This window comes from Choloepus didactylus, chromosome 23, assembly GCF_015220235.1.
Source record: "Choloepus didactylus isolate mChoDid1 chromosome 23, mChoDid1.pri, whole genome shotgun sequence".
Classification (NCBI taxonomy): Eukaryota; Metazoa; Chordata; class Mammalia; order Pilosa; family Megalonychidae; genus Choloepus; species Choloepus didactylus.
This window is the reverse complement of record NC_051329.1, coordinates 14,031,584-14,052,080: the sequence shown is the minus strand read 5'-3', so window position 1 is coordinate 14,052,080 and position 20,497 is coordinate 14,031,584. Positions and strand designations below refer to the sequence as shown.

General features: G+C 51.2%; 1 protein-coding gene and 1 long non-coding RNA gene across 3 annotated transcripts in view; one reads left to right on the top strand and one right to left on the bottom strand.

Moving 5' to 3' along the window:
- The window catches only part of LOC119519248, a 43,257-nt gene extending 40,813 nt beyond the window's left edge, over positions 1-2,444 (bottom strand). The window contains exon 1 of the long non-coding RNA XR_005213994.1: positions 2,316-2,444. This is a non-coding gene — a long non-coding RNA (uncharacterized LOC119519248). The remainder of the gene's footprint in view (positions 1-2,315) is intronic.
- A 1,640-nt stretch (positions 2,445-4,084) lies between these two features.
- Positions 4,085-17,572, top strand: TBX3 (T-box transcription factor 3). Of its 2 annotated transcripts, XM_037816816.1 has the most exons (8): positions 4,085-5,048; positions 6,704-6,971; positions 7,907-7,966; positions 8,235-8,381; positions 10,316-10,392; positions 11,470-11,627; positions 13,022-13,698; positions 15,495-17,572. In XM_037816816.1, exons 1-8 carry the CDS (start codon positions 4,660-4,662, stop codon positions 15,954-15,956), a joined length of 2,238 nt encoding a protein of 745 aa, XP_037672744.1. In that variant the 5' UTR covers positions 4,085-4,659; the 3' UTR covers positions 15,957-17,572. The 2 variants fall into 2 exon arrangements, with proteins under 2 accessions (XP_037672744.1, XP_037672745.1); XM_037816817.1 differs by lacking the exon at positions 7,907-7,966 and having other exon boundaries at positions 4,086-5,048.
- The last annotated feature ends 2,925 nt before the right edge of the window (positions 17,573-20,497 follow it).

Sequence of the window (20,497 nt, the reverse complement as noted above, 5' to 3'; positions counted from 1 at the left end):
TTCCCCCTCCCCCGTCCCCTTTTTGTAAACTTCAGATAAACACCATTCGGTCACAAAAGGGTCGGTTTGTCCCCTTTATAGTTTGAAGCAGGCTCTGCCTAAGGGAATAGTGGGATCCTAGCGGAGGAGGCTTGGCGTTTCTCAGGAAAGGCTAGCTTCTGGCATCGTGGTTTGGGTTGAGGATAGCTGATGGTTTTGTTTTTGTTTTTTAATTTATTTCATTATATTTTTGCACATAGAACTTTTATGCTGAGATTCCTCTGCCCCCCTCCTCCCTGCCCTTAACACACGCCTACGGGCACCCACAAAACAGCACCACTGTTGCCCCTTAAACGCGGTTCACGCTGCAGATCTGGAAAGGTTTTTAAAAAGTATGAACTATATATATTCCAGGCCTAGAGCTAAGTGAAAACACTTTTCGCAAAAGCTGGGGTGTGTTTGGGGGACACCAGAATTTCCGTATGTCTTTCCCGATCCAGTATTTGGGCCCCCTCTCCCGCCCTTAAGGGGCAGCGCATTCAGCATTCCCCGTGTCTTTTATTGGGCACGAGGGGAGAGAAGGTCGAGGATCTGCAGAGAGAGGAAAAAAAAAAAAAAAAAAAGGGCCCGCGGCTGGAGCCTTCAGCCAGGGCGGAGGCCCGCTAGCCCTGCGGGTCCTCCCTGCCGCCAGGCCTAGCACAAGTCTTCGGAACACGCTGGCCAATGTTTAACCCGAAAGCGGTGGCCACCAGGCCCCTTTTGTTTGTTCGCAAATTAATCACCCAGCGCACGGCCGGCGCCAGAGTGGGTTTATCACCCACCGGGAGGGGGGCGCGGCAGCCACGCAGAGACAAAGAGGAGTTCGCACCTTCCCCTTTTTGATCCCAGATTACGGCGGCCTCCCTGCATAATACGAGCCTCCTGGGGCCGAGTCTGGGAGGTCAGTCATAATTGGCGGAAGTTTGCAGACCATTAGCAAGATGTCGGCGTTTTCGATTCAGAACCCCACAAACTTTCCTCTCCCTTTCTCCCTTGCGCTCCAAAGAGGGGGTAGGGGTTAAGGGAACGAACTGGGGCGACCCCGGCGTTAAGTTAGAGCTATGCGCAAAGAAAAGACAATCGAGGGAGGGGGACTGCGTGAAGGGCAGAAATCACGCTCGTTCCCCAGCCGAGCCAGAGGCAAATCGAGATATTTACAAGTCAAATCAGCAAGCTCCCCTTCCACAGTAAGACGAAGGCCCGAATGCGAAAAACTGGGTGGAAAGGCTTCCCCCCGGTGCATTTGGACACTGGAAGTATCGAGTGGGTGAGGAGGGATCAGCCACTTTGCGGCTGCAGAATTACTTCCCTTCCGCTGGAAGCTGCCGGGCGCAGATGGGCCGGCGAGTGCAGGAAAAGCCAGATCGCGGAGAGCGGAGGCGGCTCTTGAAAGCACAGCGACGCGGCCCCAGGCCCGGGAGGCGATCACGGTGGGGGAGGGAGTGCTTGTTGCCTCCGGAGTCTCGTGAAACCCTGCAGTGACCTCCCGGGTCGGTGTGAGGCGGCCGAAGGCCGGGCTTACCGCACCCTTCAAGATCGGGCCGCACGGGACTTGGAAGGGGGCTGTTGTGATTTGGTCTCTACTCTACCCAGCCAACGCTCGGGGCCTCCGCAGCCTCAATCTTCTCTCTCTTTCCTTCTCTCTTCTTAACCACCGGCAGGGAGGGAGGGAGAGGATGCCAGAGAAAGAGAGACCGAAAGGGAAAGAAAGGAGAGAGAGATGACGAGCCAGGCCGAGTTCGCGGAACACTCTATTCTCTCTGGTGACCTCAGGGACTTTTCAGCGCTGGCGCCAAGCGCTCTTAGCCATGTGCGTCAAAAATGCGAGGCTGGAAATCTTGTCGCCTCACAAGTTCCGCCCCTATCTCGGCGCGGTTAGCCCACAGTGGAAATGCATTTTTGCCTTCCACTTGCCCCCATTTAGGACTCCGGGATCTGAGGGTTTTGGGGGTACACAGGCAAAATGTGGGAGAACCGTGTTCTCCTACAGACACAAACACACAAAGCCGAGCCCTTGGGTTTCTCAACCCCCCTAGGCCCTGAAATCAGCCCTTCCCTTTCCAACCCGGAAAGCTCTCAACTCAGAAAGGGTAAAGAGCATTGTCCTCAAGATTTCCTGCCATCTAAGCCGGGAAGTCCCAACTTATTGTCCCCAAAAGTGAGAGCTGTGAGTTTGGAGGAATCCTCTGTCACCGGCAAGAAGTGGCGGTAACAGAGTTCCCAGTTCGGCGACAGATCTGATCAGTAAGATGGGGATCCCTCCCTCCCCTCCGCCCTCGCTGAGGCCCCCACCCTACCTGAACTGGAACCAGTCACCTCGCCTCTGGGGTGGGGGCGTTTCACGGTTTGTTTTACAAATTCGCCCCCGACTTCGGACGAGATAAGTCCCCGGGTGAAGAAAGAACAGAGGCACCGAGAGATAAGTGCGATGCCTGGCGAAGATACGAGGCTGGCGCACCTCCCCCTACCAGCTTGCCCACCCATTAGGGGCAGCTCCGCACCGAGCCGGCCGCCGAGGTGAGAGCAGCGGCTCAGCGGGGACAGGCCCAGAACCTAGGCCCTCGCTGCGCTCACTTTGTCCCAGATGCCCACCCACACATCCAGGTGGAATACCGGGAGCCCGCATCCAAATGCAAGAAGATAGCTAAAGGGCTTGTAGATGCATTTCGAAAACTCTCGAGTCCGCCTCCCGGAGGGAGCGCAGTCAGGGCCAGCCGCACAGGCCGTGTACATGGTGGTGTGTACGTGTTTTTCGGCGTGTGGCTCGGTCTGAGTGTGCTGGCGCGTGTTCGCCTACGGATGCATTGGGGTATTGGGGTCTCCGCACAAGGCTGCGGAGGAGCACAGTGGCGAGGGAGCCCACGCGCGCGCGTGCTGAGATCTGGCCGCGCCCGTGTGTCCGTGTTACCGCGAGCCCAGATGCAGGGGAGACCGACGCCGAGGGACAGCCGAGCTCGGGAGCCCTGGAGCGCGGCCGGGAGGGGCTTGACTCCACGTGGGGCTGGAGAGAGCGTAAGCCTGGAACCGCGGCGCTCGCCTCTCGGCGGCCTCCGGCTTTTGTGGCGCCTCGCGGCCGAAGGGCAGCTCGCGGGAGGCTCAGCCGCCCGCGCGGCTCGCCAGGGAGCTGGCGGAAGAGGGAGAGCGGTAGAGAAAAACGGCAGCGGCGGCCGGAGAGGAGAAGGGAGCGCGCGGGAGGCGAGCGCCCCTGCCCGGCGCTGGGGCGCGCTCTCTACCTTCCCCGCCCTGCTCTCCCGTTCGCTCGCAGCCTCCCTCCCTCCTCCCTGGCCCTGCCTCCTCCCTCGATCCGGGGCTGGATGACTGAGGCAGATCAGACCCTGGCTGAGCGCGAGCGAGCGAGCGAGCGAGCTCTGAGGCTGCGGCGATCTCTCGATAAGCCACCTAGAGGCGACTCGGTGCGCGCGCTCCCCAGTGGCCCCCCGCCCTCCCTCTGATCATGTTGACATATTCACGGAACGGGCAGTAGTACCGACGCGGCGCAGCGACGTTACAGTTTCCGACACCTTCTTTTTATAACTCGGCTCTATCCCCCAGCACTCGACCTGTGAAAACCACGCCTATGCAGCAACACAATTGGTCCGAAAGCGTCAAAGAGCCAATCAAGAGGCCTCCGGCTCCCCGCGGCCCACAGCAGAGCCCGACCTTCTAGAGCCGCCGAGCAGACGCCCCGGGAGTTCTAGAGGCGGAGGAGGGTGGCGAGCAGCTCTCGCTCGCTGGCTCTCGCTCCCGCCCTCGCGCCCTCCCTCTCCTCGCGCTCCCTCTCCCGCTCCTTCTCTCGCTCGCTCTCCCTCCTTTTCATTTTTCTCTCCCCTAAATCCTCCCTGCCCTACGCGTCTGGACGCAGATTTAGGAAGCGAGTTCGCTCACATTTTAGGACAAGGAAGAGAGGCGTGGGGAGAAGAGCTCAGCAAGAATCGGCACCCTCCGCAGGCTCCGGCAGAGGAAGGAGGGCGAACGGAAGCCAGTTTGCAGTTCAAGTTTGATAGCGCTGGTAGAAGGGGTATTCAATCAGAGGCTTTCTTTTCTTTCCTTTTTTTTTTTTTTTTAAGGAGAGCGCATTATCCCCCCTCTCTTGCTCCCTGTTAAATCCGAGTCTAGCGCAACTGCAGACGCCTTTTGCGAGAAAGAGGGCGAGGAAGGGATTGGGGGGTAAGGGGAGAAGGATAAGAAGAAGCCAGGGTGAAAAGTCTTCTAGGAGAGCTGCTCGCATTTGCAACAAAGAGACTGGGGGCTGGGGAGAGATTCCTGGGACCGAGGGCTGGAGTGCCTATTACGAGCTGAGCGGCAGGGCTCAGGCGAGAGTCGAAACTGACTTCCAGGAGCGGCTTTTTAAAAACGCAGGCCACCAGGACAGTCACCCAAGCGACCATGTCTCCTGATTTCTAGCCTTGTACTCTTTGGAAAGCGGCATTTTTCCTCCCCAAAAGACACTCCCCCCCTCCCTTTGAGGTCTTTTAGTTGTGATTTCCTCCTCTTGTTTTTGCTTTTTGTTTTTCTTGCTTTGTTTTGTTGTTTTGTTTTTTTTTTTAATTATGTGCTGCTGTTAAAAAAAGAAAAGAAAAGCAACAACCCGGCAGCTGCGGACTTGCCCCTGGCTGGAGCCCAGCGCCCCGCCTGGAGTGGATGAGCTTCTCCATGAGAGATCCGGTCATTCCTGGGACAAGCATGGCCTATCATCCGTTCCTACCTCACCGGGCGCCGGACTTCGCCATGAGCGCGGTGCTGGGTCACCAGCCGCCCTTCTTCCCCGCGCTGACGCTGCCTCCCAACGGCGCCGCGGCGCTTTCGCTGCCGGGCGCCCTGGCCAAGCCGATCATGGATCAATTGGTGGGGGCGGCCGAGACCGGCATCCCTTTCTCGTCCCTGGGGCCCCAGGCTCATCTGAGGCCTCTGAAGACCATGGAGCCCGAGGAAGAGGTGGAGGACGACCCCAAGGTCCACCTCGAGGCTAAAGAACTTTGGGATCAATTCCACAAGCGGGGCACGGAGATGGTGATTACCAAGTCCGGCAGGTAAGCCAGCGGCCGGGGGCCCCTCCCCGAAGCTATGGGCATTTTTTTCCCCTCCTTCTCTGTTTTTCCTCCCCACACATAACGATTTGCCACTTATTATGGCTTGGATGAAAACTTAGTTTCCCTAGAAATGTGCACAGAGACTCCCCGGCCCTGCCCCAATGGCAGGAAATTTCAACTTACCTGGGCGTCTGCAGCAGGAGGTTTTTCCTACATGGCTCTGCATCCCGGGTTCCCTAGGGAGAGGCAGAATTTTTCAGAGGAGCACAGACGTCTGCAGGGGAAAAGAAACCCACCCTATTGTAGGAAGTTCACTGATTTAAATCTTTCTGGAACATCCTTATTTCTTTGTTGATGTCATGTTGCGTGTGTTTCTTTGTTTCTTCTTTCCTCATTGCAAAACTTAAAGCCTTTTCTTTTGTGTGGCAGTGAGAGGCCTGACACAGCCTTACTACTACCCTCCAGCCTGGCCTCTGGGTCTGGAAGGGGCCTGAGCTTGGAGTTGCCAGGGCCAGACGGAAATCTAAGGGCATTTTAGTTTGCTCACACTGCTTCAAGTTCTGTAATTGAGGGAGAGTTCAGCAGGCAATTTTGAATAATTGAAACTATGTTGGCAGTCCTAAGGAGCCACTGAGAACACACACTGCTTTTTTAATGTGTGAATTATTACAAGCCGTATTTTACCTAATGTTTCGAAGTTCTTGCCTGACTGAAACCTGCCTGGAATAGAGAATCCTCTGACAGTCATTTAAAAATGCCAATTTGTTTTTTGGGGCATTGAAGCCTATATAAAGACATAGAGTTGAAAGGACAAAAATAAAGCCCCCTCTTGATGTCTTCAGCTTTCCCTCTTCTTGCAAGCTAAATGAGGCCAAAGTTTGGCATAAAATCCTTCTCAAACCCAGAAGACATTTAGTCAGTTTCACTGCCAAGAGTTTCCTTTTAAGTCAAGAGTACAGAATACCAACACTTCTGTGAAATAAACAGCAATTTGGTGGCACCAAATCTTGCAGTTTTGGACTGGCCTGAGGAGTGGGGGATGTGGTTCGAGCCTGGGCAGATAAGTTAGGCCCTGGAGTACACCCCAATCTGCAAAATTTGTTTTGGGAACTCACTAAAGTCCAGTTCCATTTCGCTAGCCGCGGGAAGGCTCTTCCGCAGCAGGGAGGGGTATAGCTGGAGGTTTTATTTCCTTGATAAGTCTAACATTTTCTCATCAATGGGTGGTAGAAAATTCTAGCCTTGTCTGTTCGACCGCACTTCACTAAATCCTACCTCGAGCTGTTTAGAAGCAGACACACAGAAGTTGGGGATGGGGGTTGGGGGAGAGTGTCTGTATAAAGAGGGCAATTTGTAAAGTCAGAAGGGAAAGGTAATTTTTGAAAGAAATTATTAGGGGACGTAGAGAAATAGAAACGCAAAGCCACAATTCATTTGTTTTGAATCTTGGGACGTTTAAAGATAAAGTGAACATAATATTTCGGTTGCAGAAGAAAACAATTTTGCGCCCAGTTGCCCTACTCTGAAAAATATAAGCTCGCTCATGGTTCGCAATAGAAAAATTTTAAACTTGGTTTAAATATTTTAGGATAACTAGGAAATCAAACCCAGTATTCTACGTGATTTTTTTTTCTTTTTTCTCTCTGCTATTGTAGGCGAATGTTCCCCCCATTTAAAGTAAGATGTTCTGGGCTGGATAAAAAAGCCAAATATATTCTATTGATGGACATTATAGCAGCAGATGACTGTCGATATAAATTTCACAATTCTCGGTGGATGGTGGCAGGCAAGGCTGATCCTGAAATGCCAAAGAGAATGTACATTCACCCGGACAGCCCTGCTACCGGAGAACAGTGGATGTCTAAAGTTGTCACTTTCCACAAACTGAAACTCACCAACAACATTTCAGACAAACACGGATTCGTAAGTTTCCACATTCCCTGCTGTAAAACTTTTTTCATTCTTTCACTCTTGCAAAGGCAGTGCCTCCCCATTCTGTCTAAAAATCATGAGTTTCTGCTTGGACTTCTTGCTCTCTGTTGCCAAGTGTAGCAAACTTGTCCCATCTGCAACAGAGCCGGAGAGAGGAATCCGCGGTGTTTCTCTTCGGATAATGGAAGGCCTGGCATTCCCAAAGCAATGCGGGCCAGAAAACTTACTGGCTTATATTCTATGGTGATTCCAGGGCCTTGGGAAATTCCCGACCTGATAGTGAAGTTGAAAACAAATCCTTCAGATTGGAAATCAATTTCAAAGCTGCATTTTCATAATGAATTTGTTTGGTTTTAAAATCGTATACTTCTATTTTGAAACCAGCCATGTTGTTTCTTGGATGAGTTTAAGAGTCAGAGCCTTTGAGTACCTTTGTGTTAAATGGTGTGACTACATTAAAAATTTTTTTTCTTTTACTGTAAAAAGAATGGGGCTTAAGTGAAAGTCAGGTTTACTAGAAACGGGACATATCTTTGGTATAAAAGTTGTGTGTGTGCGCGTTTGCTGGGGGAGCGGTGTTTATGGATTGAGCGAGACGGCATTTAGAAACTTTTGGAAGACTTAGATTGCTTGTAAAAGTCAGGCAAGGGACCTTTTGCCTCCTCCCTTATCCCTCCCCAACATTTCCAGAGTGATAAGCGAGGCATAAGCAGAAAGATTAGCCCAGGAAGACATGCACGGTGCGGAAATGTCTTCAGCCGGCAGGAATTGCATTTGCAGCCCTTGATTTGATTAAGGCATAAATATTCCTCTCTAGAGTTCAGCCTTTCAGGGGCTTTAAGTGGATTGGGCTCCTCAATTAGTGGGCGCTTAAAGTACTGAATCACTTTGTAAATTAAAATGCATGTTTTTCTCTATCTTTTAAGACTTTGACCTTCCCAAGTGATCACGCAACGTGGCAGGGGAATAATAGTTTTGGTACTCAGGTAGGCTAGGGTTCAAGGTACGAATGAACCTTAGATGGTGAGGGTGGGGGGGGAGGACCCTTTGGAAGTTGAGGAACAATTTGGACTCTCCAGGAGGCAACATCTGTGGAGTGAAATGTACCCAAGGGGGTACCCCGAGGAGGTGGGCTCGGTCCAATCTTAGGACCCTGTGGTGGGAAAGATGTCAGCTTGGCAGGGGTTCTAAGATCCCTCGCGTCCTGCTAAATCCTTTTTTCATGTGTGTCTCTCCCCTCCCCTGCTACTGCAGACGATCTTGAACTCCATGCACAAATACCAGCCCCGGTTCCACATTGTAAGGGCCAATGACATCTTGAAACTTCCTTATAGCACATTTCGGACATACTTGTTCCCCGAAACCGAATTCATTGCTGTGACTGCATACCAGAATGATAAGGTAACCAGAGGGTATTTTCTTCTTAATGGTGATATTTTTCCTCCCTTTTAAGCTGTTTTGCCTAAGGATGAGTAGGTTAGGAGAGGATTGGGATGAGAGCATGACTTTGCTTTTGTGATTTGACCTTTAGTGGAACTTTTGGGACAGGGGTGCTAGCCCCTCATGGAGATAGAAAAACACTCTCAACCTGCTAGGGATCCAAGACTGGGTAAAAAATGCCCAACTAACTTTGCCAGAGAGAATCCCCAATAACCACTCTCATTGATGCACCCCCACCCCCCAGACTTTGTCCTGTTGTTTTTGAGGTTCATTAAGTGTCCCTTCAGGAAGGTGGATCAAGAAGTCAGGTTTGAAGTGAATGGGCTAAAATAATAATAATAATAATGATAATAATAATAATAATAATAATGCAAAAGCCATGGGATTTTGGGAAGAGAATCCTGGTGGAGACCAGCTTTTCTCCCCTTGCAGAAATCCTGAGTAGCAGATTTGGGTTTTATTACTTTTTATGCTGCTTGTTTTTTATGATTTGTGTGTATGTGTGTGTGTGTGTGTTTGAAAAACCTGCCCTGATCACAGGGTCATGGTAATCTAGTTGTTTGAGGCTTTTGAGATGAAGTGGTCAAAGTCACCACTTGATTAAATTTTTTCTCCCTTGGGTCTGAAGCTGGAGATTAGGGCACCCCCAGATGGGGCAGCAAGCAGTACCTGGCATCTGGGGTTGTGGTGGTCTGAAGGTCATGGCTATGTAGTGGGGAGACACAGAGAAAGTTAGCCTTGCTGCTGAGTCACCAGCCCCCAGCAGGGCTGTTGGCAGTTAGATAGGGGGTGTGGGTGAGGGACTGAGCACCCTGATTCACCCTGGACCCCAGAGAGAGCCCAGGTTACCGGACAGCACCCTGTATTTTCAATTCACTGTCACCGCTGGGGCTAGAAGGAAGGAGTTTTCTGTGGACACCTGATGGGGGTGTCCCAGATATGATTCCCAGGCCTGAGAACTAAGACATCATGTCAGCCTCTCTCTGCCAAGTACAAACCTGGAGTCTTGCACACAGCAAGAATAAGAATCCAACCAAGGGGCCCCTTTTCCACCTCTGGGGGACTCCCTATGTGTGTGTGTATTTTTTAACTCCAAAGGGAAGGGATTTGAGAGATTACATACTATTGGCATTTTTTTTCTCAGATGCAAAATACACACTGAATCCTGTGAAGTGAGGTTGTTAATATAATAATAAAATGTAACATTTTTAATCAGACAAAGAGGCCATGGGCCTTCTCTATTTAATGGCAGTGGCAGAGCATATAAATGGAAACAAATGTTTTCAGTGGTCACTCAGTCCTTTTTAATCTGTAATTGTCAATATTGTAATTCCCCAATCTCTTCCCCCCAAGCAAAAAATCAAACCCACTCCAGCACAAGAGTAATGAAACCCCATAAATCATCTTATTAGATTCTTGGTAAAGGTTGGAGTGTACGTGTGAGTGTGCTTGTGAGCGCGCGCGCGCGTGTGTGTGTGTGTGCGTGTTGGGGGCAGAGGCGTATGCCATAACATATTTTATGATTAATTGCACTATGTAAAAAAATAAAAATGGAAGCATAGTTTTAGGATCTACAGGTTGTCCCTTTTTACAACTTTTCCATTTTTAAAACCAAATTGTCACCTGCCCAAATTTTTAAAAAATGAGGCATTTCCCAAGCTGGGTAAATTTGGCCTTAAATTCCTGGTTTGGCCTCCTGTGGGAGACACAAGCCGTGGTAGAATGTCCTTTGATTTTTCTCAGTCGCCTTCAAAATTCTGCCATTATCTCCTCTGCCTTTCTCACTTCTTTTGTTGGTAGTCCAATTTCTAGGAAGCTGTTGGGTTGGGGGCAACACCCCTAAAACTTTCTAGAAAATGAGGCCAATCTCTCTTTCTCACTTGCCTCTCTTCTAGATAACTCAGTTAAAAATAGACAACAACCCTTTCGCGAAAGGTTTCCGGGACACTGGAAATGGCAGGAGAGAGAAAAGGTGAGTCGAGACGGTTATTTATTTCCCAGATAATTTAGAAAAATCCTTTTTATAGGACCCAAGTCTAAAATGTTGGCAGTGGGGTACAGGCAGTTATATTGAGGAGGGTGGGTGGAAAATAATTCACCCCTGCCACTCACTTGCCGATTTCAGTACATCGTACTTCTTCTACCTCCTACCTAATTATAACCTTTAAGGAAATTAATTAGACCACACATAGTTGTCTCTTGAAGGAAAGTATCACAGATAACAGATTATATAAGGATGCCTATTAGTTTCTAATTAATTTAAATCCATCTTGGGCAAGTCCCAGAAAGGCCCTAAGCCACTCACAAAATGCTTTGGGATTTTTGCAGTCTTGTCTTCCAAATGCCGTCAGACAGAACCAGGGTCCCTTGAGAAATCTCTGGCTCCCTCCTTCTTATGTATCATCATTTTCCATTGAGTTGACAGCTGGATATTATATGAAAGAAGCTCCCCCCTCCCCCACCCCCTTTCAAAGAATTTCTAAAATCCAGAAAATCACCAAACTTAACCTCTCCCCTTGGGCGGTGGCATTACAAAAATCATTTCTAACATCTAAATAGATTTTACTCCGATTAATGTGTTAGCGGAACGATTACAGCAAAGTACACCATGAAATAACCACTTCCTTGCGTTCTTAGCAACCATTCAGGAGTTGGTAGGCTGGGGACAGACCACATTGTGTTCATAAAATCTAGCACCCAGTTGCCCACCCTCTGTAAGGCCGGAGGTCAGCTGTCTCTTGCCAGCTCTAACCTCCCTCTTCCTTTTCAGCAAGATTTCATAGCCCAAGTTTCCTAATGCAACCCCAATCTTGAATAAGTCCAACTGAAGTCTTCCTTCTTCTGTCCCACCCTGCTATGCTCTTCTGCCCAGTTAGAGGGTCCTGTAAAATGCTTGGGTCAGTGTGGCTGCCCTGGAGCAAGCAGATTTCAGACACTGGTGTTGTCAGGGGGCGGGGCCAGGTGTGTGTATGTGTGCAGGCCTCTTTGGAAATCAGCAAGAGAGACAAAGAGGGGAAATGTAGTACTTGGGTGTGGGCTTCTGCTGCAGAAAACAGCTGACCCTGCAGTCCATGAGGGTGTTTGATGAAAGACACAAAAAGGAGAATGGGACCTCAGATGAGTCCTCCAGTGAACAAGCAGCCTTCAACTGCTTTGCGCAGTCCTCGTCTCCAGCCGTGTCCACCGTGGGGACATCGAACCTCAAAGGTACGCCTGGTCACCTCTTTGATTTCTGAATCAAAAGAAGTGGTTCAGGTCATCACTGCCTGGAAGGATTTGGGGGTGGGGTGTGTCACAGACCAAGTGACTTGCCCTTCAAAAGTTACCGACCCTCTAGAAGTTTGTGAACAGGAGCCAAACAGGAGCTAAAGTTCAAAAAAGGTGCTCCTGTGTGTCCCCATCCCCCACCCCCACACCAAAGCTAGCACAAGGAGAGCCAGAGCCCCTTTCCCAAACCTTAATTTGGCTGGAGGGGCTGGGGTAGTGTCTGTTTGTGTGTTCCTTCTCTGGGGATAGGATGGATAGCGGGTCTGAAGCACTTCTCTCTCTCCAATCAAGCAACTGACATTTTACCATCGTTGAACTCCAGGTTAAAATGTGTTGGGCTGTGGGGAGGCAAGGGATTCTCTACCAACTGGAATAGGGAAGGTGGCTGAGAAAACATCCAGCTCTGGAGCAGCAGTTAACCTGTTTGAAGAGGAGAGCACCGAGGATCTCATTTGGGGTGGGGGCCAGGGAGGGGATGAGATGGTTCAAATCCCCAGTCGGTTTCCTGTGTTTTAAGAGCAAGCGCTATATATTTGGAAAGACACACACTCTCAATGGAAGAAAACTGTTTTAAGTAAAATAAAATGAAAGTCCTTTATGTCCTCAATCCTTTTAGGCTTTAAACATAAAATAGGATCCTATTTTTTTTTTTTTTCTGGAAGGACACCCACAGAGGGTATGGTGAAAGAAAAAAAAATCTGATTGTGTCATGGCAATGAGCTGTCACCCACAACCCATCTCCTTCTGGAGCGATGGGGGGGGGGGCAAACACAGAAGGCCAATTGAGTGTGTGTTGGGGGGAGGGTTGTCCATTTCTGCCATGAGGAATTCAGATGTCAGGGTCCTCTCCAAACAGGTTCTTCCAAAATAATTTACAAATATGTGGCAGGTGCTGATCTCTGGTCACTCACTAAACAAAGACTGATAATAGCCGGAATGTGTGTCCGCAGTGATTTTAGAGTGAATTAGGTTTTTCAAAAGTGAATTTGCAATCAAATGAGAATGCTCCACTGCCTAATGCAGCAGGAGCTCAGTGGATGTCCTGAAAACATAGTAAAATTCATTATAGCAAAGAAAAGAGCTTTGGACCTAAGGGCTGGGGCTGGAGGTTCGGGTGCTATCTAAATACTTTAAATGCATTATTAGTCAAGAAGTAGCAAAACCTTCATTTTGCCAATGAGAAAATTGAGATGCAGAGAATTAAAGAGGCTTGCTGGGTTCACACAGCTAGTAAGTAGCCGAGCTTGGATTCAAACTGGGGAGCTGGGACTTCAGTGGCCCAGATGGAAGCTAAGACCCTCTTGCCTCCACCCTCTCCCTTCCCCCCATGGTAGATCTGTGTCCCAGCGACGGTGAGAGCGACGCCGAGGCGGAGAGCAAGGAGGATCACGGCCCGGAGGCCTGCGACGCGGCCAAAATCTCCACCACCACGTCGGAGGAGCCGTGCCGCGGCAAGAGCAGCCCGGCAACCAAGGCGCACGTCTTCGCGGCCGAGCCCGGCGGCCGGCCCCGGGACAGCGCGCGGCTGGACAAGGCGTCGCCCGACTCGCGCCATAGCCCGGCCACCATCTCGTCCAGCACCCGCGGCCTGGGCGCCGAGGAGCGCCGGAGCCCGGGCCGCGAGGGCGCGGCCACTGCCAAGGTCGAGGAGGCCCGCGGGCTGTCGGGGAAGGAGGCCTTCGCGCCGCTCACGGTGCAGACCGACGCGGCCGCCGCGCACCTGGGCCAGGGCCCCCTGCCGGGCCTCGGCTTCGCCCCCGGCCTGGCCGGCCAGCAGTTCTTCAACGGGCACCCGCTCTTCCTGCACCCCGGCCAGTTCGCCATGGGGGGCGCCTTCTCCAGCATGGCGGCCGGCATGGGGCCCCTGCTGGCCACCGTGTCCGGGGCCTCCACTGGCGTCTCCGGCCTGGATTCCACGGCCATGGCCTCAGCCGCCGCGGCGCAGGGACTGTCCGGGGCGTCCGCGGCCACCCTGCCTTTCCACCTCCAGCAGCACGTCCTGGCTTCTCAGGTATGTCCACGGTCCCTCCTCCGCCTGCCGCCTCTCCAGCCCCTCTCCATTTGCTCCAGTTCCAGGCACCTTAACCAGACCCTCACCCAGTCCCCTGGCACAGTAGCTTTAAATAATATAATAATTTTTATTGTCATTGCTAGGTGCAAGGCTTATCTCATTGATGCATGGTAGCCTCCCTCCCCACCCCACTGCACCCCTCCAAAAAAACTCACAAAATTTAAAAACTATTTTCCTAAGTTAAGAACTGTTTGCAGTAGAGGAGGTAGTTAGTAATAATAGTAATAGCTAGGCAAAGCACTTTCTTTGTGTGGGGCGTTCTTCTAAGTACTCATTTAATTCAACCTTTCAGAGTTGGTACTGTTATTCACCCCCACTTTACAAATAAAGGGGTAGAGGCCCAGAGATGCTGAGTAACTTGTCCAAGGTCAAACAGCTGGTAGGCAGGGGAGCTAGGACTCCACCCTGGGGTGGTCAGACTCCAGGGACTTCTCCAGGAGCTGACCCTCTCCCAGGAATTAGATAAGAGGGACACTGAGGCATGGGGAGGGAAGGTGACTCCCTGGGTTGAAAGTTATTCTAGCCTTTCTTCCCAATTCACATTTCTCCCCACCCCACAGCAGGCCAGCCTGTTCCCCAAAGGGTTAATGGCTTGTGCACATGTGGAAAATGTCAGAAGAGAGGGGCAGACGGGTGCTGGGACTGGCCTGGCCACCTGTGTATGGTTCAGACAGCTGCGCTGGTTCGCGAGGGTGCCGTCTGGGTGCAGGGTGCCGTCTGGGTGCAGGGTGGCTGGGGAGAAGTCTCAGGAGGCTGGAAATACTCTGAACCCAACAAGAAGGTTCTCTGGGGTTTTCTGTATGGTCCTGCCTTTTGTTTTGTCTGAGCACATTTGTCTGCCTTCCCAGAGCCAGGAGGCACCATGAGCCTCCCCCTATAGGTGGAGGAGGGAGCCGAGAGAAGGGCTGGCTCCTGGCCTTTTTCAATTCCTCTCACCTGCCTGGCTGGCTTCTCCAGAAGGTGGGCAGGTGATAGGTGGGTGAGGAGCTGCCTGGGCAAAGAGGCCCTAATGGGACCTCGGGGCATGGTGCAGAGAGAACTGACCTGAGCTGTGATCCCTGAATTTTAAATTCTGCCACTTTCTAGTTGATTGACTTCTGGCACACACACACACCCACCTTCCATGTCCAGGGCCTGCCTCAGTTTCCCCACCTGTAACACCAGCATATCATTCTAGGTGATTTCTTTGTTCCTGTTTATAGCAAACACCCTTTCTCCCCCCCCTTTCCTTTTTTCCCTTTTGCTTAAGATCTTTGAGAAACTTCTAGAACTGGGGTTGGGGGAGGCAAAACTGAAAAAGTAATGATAATTTATGTCTAATAATTTATGCCTTCTGGTTTACACTCAGCCACCTTTGTGTAGGACACTAAATCGGTAGCCCCGTTTAACAGGTGCAGCAACTAACCCTTATGGGAGAATTTCTATCAATCCAGAGGCAGGCACTGCAATGAGGGTATTGCAGACGTTTAATTTCCAGAGTCCCCAATAAGCATATGAATTGTTTAATGGTAACCTGTTTTTTCATATAAGGAAGCTGAGGCACAGGAAATTAAGTACTTCCCCCTAGAGTGACACAGCCAAGATTTGAACCTAGGGACCTCCGGGTGCCCCTCACCCCCAAGGAACAGGGATTGACTTGCCCGGGATAGGGGGCTGGGCGCAGCAGGCTCCTCCCCACCCTAAAGCCCTGCTCGGCTGCGGCTGACTCGAGGCGTGCATTTCTGTTTCTCCCCCAGGGCCTGGCCATGTCGCCTTTCGGAAGCCTGTTCCCTTATCCCTACACGTACATGGCTGCCGCCGCGGCCGCCTCCTCCGCCGCGGCCTCCAGTTCCGTACACCGCCACCCCTTCCTCAACCTAAACACCATGCGCCCGCGGCTGCGCTACAGCCCCTACTCCATCCCGGTGCCGGTCCCGGACAGCAGCAGCCTGCTCACCACCGCCCTGCCGACCATGGTGGCCGCTGCGGGGCCCCTGGACGCCAAAGCCGCCGCCCTGGCCGCCAGCCCAGCCTCGGTGGCCGTGGACTCGGGCTCGGAACTCAACAGCCGCTCCTCCACGCTCTCCTCCAGCTCCGTGTCCTTGTCGCCCAAACTCTGCCCGGAGAAAGAGGCGGCCACCAGCGAACTGCAGAGTATCCAGCGGTTGGTCAGCGGCTTGGAAGCCAAGCCGGACAGGTCCCGCAGTGCGTCCCCGTAAACCTCTCCCCAGAAAAGTCTCTTCATTCCAGTCCAGTCGAGTCTGCAGTGCACTTTGTTGGATGTCAGATAAACCACGGGGGTGCCGTGGAGTTAGCCCTTCCTTTTTGCAGCTGAGTCTGGGAAGGGGTGCCAGACTCCTCGAGAGAATATACTAGCGATAGGCCCTGTCGTCTTGGCATGGTGCATATATCTGGAGTCTGGCCCAGATTCTGGGGGCTCAGAAACGTCTGTTGCATCATTGAGCTATTGGGGGTAGGAGTTAAAGCATTTATGTCCGGAGCAATTTCCAGCAAGGCTGGTCTGGGAGCTGTGGCCGAAGAAAAAAGGTAGCCAAGCCCACCGGGAAGGGAGATGCTGAAAGGCACCTCCTCCAGGGTGGATTTATATTTTTTCCTTCGCTGTGTCAAGTGAAAACAAAAATAAAATAAAATTAAATAAAATTAAAAAACAGGGACACCTGAAAACGTTAACGTGATTCTGTTTGTGAAGGTTAAAAAGTTTATAGTGACTTGCATATCAGTTCTGAATAAATGACTGAGCACCATGGTTTGGGGAGGAATGTCCCTGTCATTCTTGTTTAGTCTATGTTAAGGAAATCTGTGTCTTTTTAATATTCTTGTAACATTTTAAGAGCCACTATAGGTCTCTTCTTGCATGTTCCATGGTAATGTACTTTGTGGTTTTTATTTTGAACGCTTGCTTTTAGAGAGAAAAATGACATGACTCCATACCCCTTCCCCAATCTTCTACCCTCAAATCAGAGAAATCTAAAGGGAAGGAGTGGGAAAAACACAACGAATTTATTTTATCTAAGCTCTGTAGCAGGATTCATGCTTTCCCTCTTTGACAGTCCTTTCTCTTTCCTGTGTATGCAATAACAAGGTTTTAAGAAAAATAATAAAGAAGCAGCGAGACTATTAGACAAAGTATTTATGTAATTATTTGATAACTTGTAAATAGGTGGAATATGAATGCTTGGAAATTAAACTTTAATTTATTGACATTGTACATAGCTCTATGTAAATAGGATTGCAACTGTCAGGTTTTTGTTCATTTCCCTGTAGTCGGTTTCATTTCAAGGTCACAGGATCGCTTTTAAAACTAGAAAACACACTTTCTGCACCATCAACACACTTTGAAAAGAGTTGCCTGAAGAAAATATATATTTCTTTTTTAATGTCCAAAGGAGTGGAGGGGGAGAATGCCATTGCCTATTTTAGCCAAAATTGGAGAGAAGGGGTGCCACTTCCCAGTTCTACTTTAAACTCCTTAAACTATAGCCCCCCAAGAGCGATTCTGAGATTGCTGGGGGGAAGGGGAGGGTAGTTAAAAGGCTGTGGTTTGGATTTCTGATTTTTCTTTTGTATTTGCTAGTCTGATTTCCTCAAAAGGAAGTGGAATTTACTACTGTTGTCAATATTGATGGTGTTTTGAATTGGTGCCTACAGAGATAAATTCACAATTCAAAAGTCAGGTGCTGAAAGATGGTTTAAACAAACAAATCATGAAGGTATATTTTACATTATAATTGTTGATGAGCTCTTTGGTTTTCTGTATTTTTTTCCCTCTCTTTAAAGCATCACTGAAATTTCAATAAATTTTTATTGAAATGTCCTTAGGCCTCATGTTAAATGCTTTTTTAAAAGGAAACTGTCCTGAAGTGGGAGACGGTGGGGAGGGGGGGATTCAGTCTTTTTCTTCTCTCTTTGCCAACCCCTTTCCCTTTGCCTTTAAATAATTAAGACCGCCGCTAGTGAACTAAGATGAGATATCACTCAAATTACAAACCTAAAACAAAAGTCCCTTACTCCGGCAAAGGGAGCCCCTTCAATCTGAAATTACTTTTCCTTTAAATTAGGGAGCAAAAAGAGAGATGGACGGGGGTTGGGAGAGATGGAGGGTGCTGCTTAGAATTCGGATAGAAAAGCAATTTCAGATTCTTAAGTTCAGTTTTTCCCACTCGAATTGGGCCAAAAATAAGCTCGAGGACTGGGTTCGTTTTCCTTTCAAGCTCACTCTCCTTTTTCACATCGATCTGGGGAATCCAAGTCAAAAATATCTTGCACCAGTGTGTTCGGTGCAGGAAAAGACTAGCAAAATCTTTGAGTTGCCAGACCGGGCTTGGCAAGACAGCTCATTTCCAGGTTGTAGGAGGAATGGATGAGAATGGACGTCTTCTCGAGCATTCTCGGGTGTCCCAAATTGAACCAGGCTGGCCCAAAGAACCCATAAAAGACCCTAGCCCAGGAGCCACCTTTCTTCCAAATTGCGCAGGCGAAAAGCGCCCGCGCAGCGCAAAGTTGGCTGTGTCACACAAGGGGGGAGGGAAAGGTAATTTCAGGTCGCAAATCTGACCCCCTCCAAGAGAAAAGTCACCCAGGAGACTGACACCTTCCCCCAGTTCTCCCCTCCAACCAGCCTCCCGGCAGTTTGGGGAGTTGCCTTTTGAAGTTCAATTTATCTTTGAAACATTCAATAAAAAATGGCGAGGCCGGTGTTAGTCTTTTGGTCTGCCAGCGTTCCCACCCCCCGCCTCGCCTCAGAGGTGTGAGTGTGGAGGGGTGGGGAGAGGGGGCGCCCAGGAAGGTTCTGGAACTTTCGGCCTTTTCTTGCCCTGGGGGCCATGACGTGAGAACCCAGCCGGAGCCTGCCTGGCGGCTGCCTCCCTCCCCCCTCCTTGGAGCCCGCCTGCCCGGCCCCACATCCCTGTCACCTTCGGGCCGCCGGAATAGTCAGCGAGGAGGACCCCCTCCCCTCCCCTATCCTGTACTTGGAAGGGGATCGAGGTCGAGACCTTTGGGGAGGGGGTGGCCAAGCCCCTTCCATCTTCAACCAGGCACACGGGGACTCCAACAGCCTCTCCTGCGCTGTCTCCGGGGGTGAGAGGTCAGACAAGAGGGGTCGACGCCGATGTGGGGGGGAGGTGGTGGATGTTGGGGGCAGGGGTTGGAGAGCCTGAGCCAAGGGCCTGGGTACCTTTGGGAAGGTAGCACCCACGACAGTCGGAGAGCCCCAGGGCGCGCGCCCTACGCACAGCTGCTGCAGGAAAACCCGGCCAGTTTTGACCCAAGGATTACGCGCCGTGCCTGAGCCCCTGAGAAGGAGGTAGTCGGCTGGCTGCGCCCCAGCTGCGCTCTCCCGAGTGAAGGAGAAGATAACTCAGCCTCAAAGAGGGAAGAAATGTTTTGCTTTCCTTTCTTGGTCCGAATTTGCTCACCTCCATCCACCTGACCCCCCCCTCCCCAAATTCGGGGACAGTGCTCAGATATGTGTGTCCAGCCTCCCCCAGCGACTTGCCTTTTTGTGTGTTTTTAATCTCGCGTGTATCTTATTTGTATATAGTGGTGTTAATGAGTAACTCTGGCGGCGCTGATAGACGGGACGGGGGCGGGGGGAAGTGGGGATTGGTGACCCGCTCGCAATCTCTATGGATTTCGTTGCCTATTACTCACCTGGCGCCGGTCGCAATTTCGCCGCAGGGTTTATGGTGGCGGCGGCCGCCGCGGAGGCCAGTCGGGAACGGCGCCTCCGCCTTTTTTTTCCGGGCTTCGAGTGCCACCTATCTGTCTGGCTCACGAATGCGCCCAGGTCGTCGCCGCTTGCTCGGCACCCCAGCGCCCAGCGGGCTCTCCCGGACTAGGGCGCTTCACCTTGGCCCCTTCTCATCCCTCCACCCCCAACCCGCGCCCCTTCCTCCCAGCCTCAGAAGAAGCAGCCGTCGTCTCTTTCCTGGATATCACTTTCATTTCTGTTTGGGCCTCATATGAAAAAAAAACAGTCCTTCCCGCCTGTGGGTTTCCAAAGAGCGTTTGGAAATTAAGGGAAAGACCCTCTCTCATAACTCTCTCGCCAAATACCTTGCCGCTGGGAGTAGAAATATTCGGCAGACTCGCCCCGCGAGGGATAACCCGAATTCATGAGGGAGGGATGGAGAGAGAAGGGATTCTCCCCTCCCCAATATACACACCTCCATTTCCATCCTGGATGCAGTTTTCCTTTGCTTGGATGGTCCCTTCCTTACTTTAGAACTCTGGAAATTTTAGTGTTTTAATCTGACTGCCTCTACAGGACAAAGGGCACAGCAGCGGTCGCTGAGGGCCTCAACGGATCTCAGCTACTGCAGCCTGCAGGGCTCAGTGACTTGGGAGTTGTACATTTAAGGTGACAAGTGCGGGTGCTGGCCCGAGCCCGCCGGACCCCGCTCCTGGAAAAGTCGGCTCCTGGCCTGACTGCGCCTTGGTGTCTGAGACCCGCGGATGGGGAGACGGTGGGGTCGCCTTTTGCTGTGCTTTGAGCCGCGGTAAAGGCGTCCGGGTTCCTGCTGACCTCCCGGCGCTAATTGCAGGGGCCGAAGGGCGCGCTCGGGCAGAGCCCGAGGTCACGACCCTGCGCTCACTCCTCCCTGGTCCCGGCAACCTCGAAGGAGCGGGGTGTGTGCAAGCGTGTGTGTGTGCGTGCGTAGAATCTGCTCTGTCCGCGGACCCACCCTTTCTTTGTGGAGAAAGTTCCCGGTGCATAGGCCCTTTAAAAAATTCCATC